The sequence below is a fragment of the Vombatus ursinus genome, unplaced genomic scaffold (genome assembly GCF_900497805.2).
Source record: "Vombatus ursinus unplaced genomic scaffold, bare-nosed wombat genome assembly UNPS02014864.1, whole genome shotgun sequence".
Lineage (NCBI taxonomy): Eukaryota > Metazoa > Chordata > Mammalia > Diprotodontia > Vombatidae > Vombatus > Vombatus ursinus.
In genome coordinates, this window is record NW_020954642.1 from 17,041,679 (window position 1) to 17,047,460 (window position 5,782).

General features: G+C 42.3%; 1 protein-coding gene across 1 annotated transcript in view; it reads left to right on the forward strand.

The window, feature by feature from the left end:
* Positions 1 to 5,268, forward strand: part of LOC114027942 (CKLF-like MARVEL transmembrane domain-containing protein 3) — a 28,437-nt gene extending 23,169 nt beyond the window's left edge. Inside the window, exons 4-5 of the mRNA XM_027842089.1 lie at positions 1,284 to 1,404; positions 3,159 to 5,268. Of these exons, the coding sequence (XP_027697890.1) occupies positions 1,284 to 1,404; positions 3,159 to 3,187 (150 nt within the window). The 3' untranslated portion in view covers positions 3,188 to 5,268. The remainder of the gene's footprint in view (positions 1 to 1,283; positions 1,405 to 3,158) is intronic.
* The last annotated feature ends 514 nt before the right edge of the window (positions 5,269 to 5,782 follow it).

Consider the following 5,782-nt stretch of genomic DNA (forward strand, 5'->3'; position numbering starts at 1 on the left):
AGAAAGAAAGAAAGAAAGAAAGAAAGAAAGAAAGAAAGAAAGAAAGAAAGAGAAAGAAAGAAAAAAAGAAAGGAAGAAAGAGAGAAAGAAAGAAAGAGGAAGGAAGGAAGGAAGGAAGGAAGGAAGGAAGGAAGGAAGGAAGGAAGGAAGGAAAAGAAGCAAAAAAATTAAAGAAGAAAAAATTATGCTTCAATCTGCACTCGGAGCCCATCAGTTCTCTATCTGGAAAGGATGTTGCTGGGTCAGAGGGTATACACAGTTTTCTGTTACTGCTGAGGGCACTACCGTGCTCCCAGTCACCGTGACTCACAACATAGGTGTCATCCCCATCTCCTCACTCTCACCCCCTCCATATCCAATCAGTTATCAAATTCTGTTGTTTCTACCCTTATAACATCTCTTCTATACATCTCTTACCTCCTGACACTGCCCTACCTTGGCAGAGGCCCTCATTGCCTCATACCTGTATAGTTGTAGTAGCCTTCTAGTTGGTCTACCAAACAATCCTCTGCTTAGCTGTCAAAAGGATCTTTCTTAAGAGCAGGTCAGGCCAATGTCACTCTCCTATTCAGCGATCTCCAGTGGCTCCCTATTACCTCCGGGGTCAAAAATAAAATCTTTTATTTGGCATTCAAAACCTTTCATAAACTTTCCCATTCCTACTTTTCCAGTCTTCTGATGCCACATACTCTGCAATCCAAAGACACTAAGCTCTTTTCTGTTTCTCAAAAACGACACTCTTCTCCTAACTCTGGTCATTTTCATAGACTGTCCCCCATGCCTGGAACAGTTGCTTTCCCTCCTCATCACCATTTCCTGGCTTCTCTGGCTTCCTTCAAGTCCTAGCTAAGTCCCACCATCTGCAAGAAGCCTCTGCCAGTCTCCTTAATCTTAATGCCTTCCCTCTGAGAATATCTCCACTTTATCCTGTGTGTCTTTGTACATACTTGCTTACCTGCTGTCTCCTGCATTAGACTTGGAGCTCCTCAAGACCAAGGACTTGTGTTTGAGCGGTCTTGGTTTTGGGGTTCTGTTTCTTTTGGCCTTTCCCTGTATCCTGAGCTCTCACCATAACACCTGGCACATAGCAGGCACTTAATAAATGCTGACTGACCATACCACCCTATGTTGCCATCTTACCCTTGCCACAGGTGATCTTGCTAAATGTCATTGTGGTCCTGACCAGGGCCAGCCCTGGACAGAACGAGAAGTTTACCAGTGTATTTAGGCCTAGACCCTTGACATGGGCCTGCTATTGTGATCCCTGCTATTGTGTCCTATAGGTCTTTGGCTTCATCGCCACAATCGTGTATGCCTTTGACTTCTATGTCATCTTCAATGATCTGTCCAAATTTCTCAAACAAGGAAATTCTGCCAATGACACAGAAGCTGAAAAATCAGAAGGTAGGTGGATGTGTCCATTTCATGACCCTAAAGAACTCTCCTAACATACATCATTGAACAATACTTGCAAGTTCTTTGACTAAAAGCCCACACCTCCATCGGAGATGGGTGAATCTGTGCTCCCCCCATCTTCACCTTAGAGGGAGCATGGGAGGAGGAGTAAAGAAGGTGAAATATGTCAGTCCATAGGGATATCCATGGGGATCCATTTGGAGTGTGAGTGTGTGTGTGTGTGTGTGTGTGTGTGTGTGTATGCACGCGATGCGTGTATACAGGAAAAGAATTTTTAAGCAATTATGCTAAAAAAAATAAAAATAAGATGTAGTAGCTAACTCCTCAGATTAGCTGACTTTTGGTATTTCTTTTGTCCCCCCCTTCTGTGATCTGTCTCTTGATAGTTTGTAAAATCAGAGCATATTAGAAACAACTTCAGACGACAGAACTGTGCTGAAAGGCCAGGAGATCTGGCAAAATGGAAACACTGAGACTCGTGTCTTCAACAGAGGAGCTCAGTTTGAGTCTCTAGGTGGCAGCTCATGAGTTATGTAACATTGGACAAGTCACAACTTCTCAGGGCATCAACATCTTCACTTACAAAACATGGAAGTTATACCAGATGATTCCCAAGGCTCCTCCAATGTTAACATTCTAGGATTATCACCTCAGATCAGGTTAGGGCAGAGAACACAACACTCAAGCAGAAGAGATATAAGCATATAGTATAGAAAGTTGGAACATACAAAATTAAAGAGAGAAAAGATTTTAGGAATCTTCTAGTCCAACCCCCTTATTTTATAGATGAGGGAACTAAGGTTTGGAAAGAGGAAACATCTTACCCAATGTCATAAAGAATCACAAAAGTACTGGATCTCAGACTTGAAAGAAAACTTTCCAAAGGGATTGAATCCAACCCACACTTGACTTGAAATCCTCCCAAAATATTTGTGAAAAGTGGTTATCCAAAAGAAAGCAAAAAAGGGTTATCTGGTCTCTACCTGAGACCTCCACTGAGGGAGAACCCACTAGCACCCCAAACAGCCCATGTCACTTTTGGATGCTCTTGTTTGGGAGTTTTTCCTTATATCAGGTTAAACGATGCCTCTCTGAAACTTTTACCCATCAGAGAGGTGAAACAGTGGATAGAACACTGGACCTGAAGTCAGGAAGACCTGAATTCAAATACGGCCCTACTAGCCGTGTGACCCTAGGCAAGTCACTTAACAGGTCTGCCAGATGAGGATAATTATAGCACCTACCTTCCAATATTGCAGCCAGGAGAAAACGAGATCCTATTGATAAAGCACTTGGGAAACTTTAAAGTGCCATATAAATGCTGGCTATTGTATTATGCCTCTTCTTCCTAATAATGCCATCTGAGTGGGGCTAAGGATAATAACAGCAGAGGTAGTATTAGAAACCATATCTTCTGACTTCTTGCTCAGAGGTCTTTCTGGAACCACGCCATGCTGTCCCTCCCTAGGCAGACCTTTAGTTCCCAGCAGCTCAGGACCCTAGCCTGCCTACCAACAGGAAGCACAGAGAATTTGACAGGGGAAGAACAGAGCTAGAAAAGACCTGAGGCTAAGAACGGTCAGTGTTGAACCAGGTCAGACACCAGCAGCTCCAGAACAGCCAGGGGAGGGTGTTTATGGTTATTCTAAGCAGCCCTCCCCAGCCTCACTGTGCTTTGAAGCTGGTGACCTGTCGATATCTAAAGAACAGTCTGTTTCTGAAGTCTTTGCCTTCCATTTCAGAGGAACACTCCAATTCCGATTCTGATTGATGACCGACTATCTTGGACGACAGTATTACACAGGCCACCAAGGGAATATCAGTGGGTGCTCTAATTTTCCAGCCTCCAAGTGCACTGCCAGCAGAGAATGAGGCTTTTCCTTCTTATGTTGGACTTTGCCTCTCATTCCTCCTACGTTACTGTTTCCCGAGGGGCTGTGGCTGTGGAGAACAACCCAACTCAACTCTCCCCCTTCCGCTCTATCCTCCAAACAGACTGTGATAAGTTGTTGCAGTCTACGGTCTGCACACCTTTCCCGAGTCTAAGCGCTTTTTCAGTATCTGGTTTCCTTGCCGGTCTTTGTTGAGAAGAGCTAACTCTACAATCTTGAATTTTAGGCTTATAATAATGGAGAACTCACTTAACACAAATGTCTCTCCCGAACCATTGAGCCATTTAGACTTCTGTGTCTGAGATGAATATGATGCAGTGGAGGCCTTGAGTTTATACCTTGCATCCAGGTCCCACACTGCCATGTAAAGGCTTGCTACCTCGATTTTTACCAAGTATTTTATATGACATGTGATAGTGAGTATCTATTGGGGAAGAGGTATCTTTGTCCCCCTTGTGGCTTGACTGTCCCCAGGAATCCTCACTGCAACACATGCAACCTTGCTTATCAAAAGATTAATATCCATTTGCCAAGGAGGGTTCCATTTTCTGCCATTAAAAAAACTCTACCTCCTACTGTCTCCTTATGAGACAGAAGAGGAAAACTGGGGCTGGGAGAATTAGTCCAGATCACCCAGGGAGTTACATTTCTTAAAAAGATGATTGTTGTGGCTTAGGTGACCACTTGCTTTTAAGACACACTTGCTCAATGACAATGGACAAAATGATTAACTTTTCAACGCCTCCAAGCAACTCTAAGACTGTACGTTGCTGATGTGCGGTTGATCTGCATCAGTGGACGGTTTCTACTGAGTGAGGCAGGCCTATGTTAATTAAGTCACAGGTTTGTGCTTCACTTTGACATAGCAATCAATAACCATTTATGAGGCACCTACAATGTACCACGAACTGTGCTACATATATAGAACTTTTCTTCTCACTCTCTTCTCTCTCTCCATGAGCATGTGCATACACACACACACACACACACACACACACACACACACGTGCTAACAAGCACACCACAGCTTGAAGCAACTTGAGGCATTTGACATTTTGAATAATAGTGGTCTTTCTAAGAATCTATTATTAGACAGTTCTTCTTTTCTCCATGTTCTTGATACACAAAGACAATTCTGACATCTTTCATTTCAGACAATGGATACTCATCGCGCCATCAAGACCTGCACAAACACATCTAATTCTAGGTGTGAGGGTAGCTAGGATGTAATTCTAATAGACTAGCCTAAGGAAGTGAGCTGTCATCCTTCAATAGAAAAGGACACCATCCCAGCCCTGTTCAAAACAGACGATACAAATATTAAAGATTTATCAGAGCTGGAAGGGACCTCAGAGACAAGGTGATGAGTAAATATAGCAGCAGTTTGCATTACTTTAAGACTATAAGGCCTTCCTCACAAAGAGCCCAGTGAATGAGGTGGTACAAGTATATATTATCCCCATTTGACAGATAAAGAAACTGAAACTCAGGGGAAAGAAAACCGGCAGCAGACTCACAAGATGGCTGTTGGTAGCCAACCCCTTGTTCCAAATGAGTGCCTGCTAGCAGGCTAGGGGTACTCAGGGCATAGAAGACCAAAGGACTGTGGAAACTATAACATAACCAATGACTTTCTCCAGGGATTAGAAGGCCCGTCTTTAATCATTTCAGGAAACTGTGATATTATATGTATCTCTCTCTCTCTCTCTCTCTCTCTCTCTCTCTCTCTCTCTCTCTCAAACAAGATGTTATCATCTTTCAAAACATTTTTATATAAAATTTAAGCCTAAAAGCTTTCAATATACAAAAGCAATCACCTAAGTAAATGGCATTTGCTATGACTTGAGAACTAATATGAATGTTTAAGTGCCTTTGATTTGTAAAGTTTTTCACTTGTTAACATACTGCATGTCCATCTACCATCCATGAAAAATCAAGATGGATTAAAACATACTGATTACTTGGTTGTGCCTGTGTGTATACATGTATAACTATGTATACACATATATAATGTGTATATGTGTGTTTATTTATACAAAGATATATGAATGTTCCTTCTCCCTCTTTGAAAATCAAGTGTATTCTCATTACTCCCCAGGGACAAATCTCGCCTGAAACTCATAGTGGATTCTGGAGTAACAACTAACCACACAAGCTTGTTTTTCAGTTTTTCCAAGTTTCTGGATAGCCTACATTTTAGACAATTACATAAAAAATGTCTATAATTCATATTTGCTGAAGAATATGTTTCATATAATGTCATCCAGCTTAGTCCTATTCCAAGGAGCATAACCTCTATCCTGTGTGATACATAGCTTCCTGCCTTAGCCCTTTGGACTGGTGCCAATGGTTCATCATTATGAAATATTAGCATAGAGTGCTAGAAATGACTTCAAGTCAAACTCAGGCTGGACTAAGGCAGTAGCTGCTGGTAGGACTTCCTGCCACAAGTCTCTCTCCACTCTAATCCACCT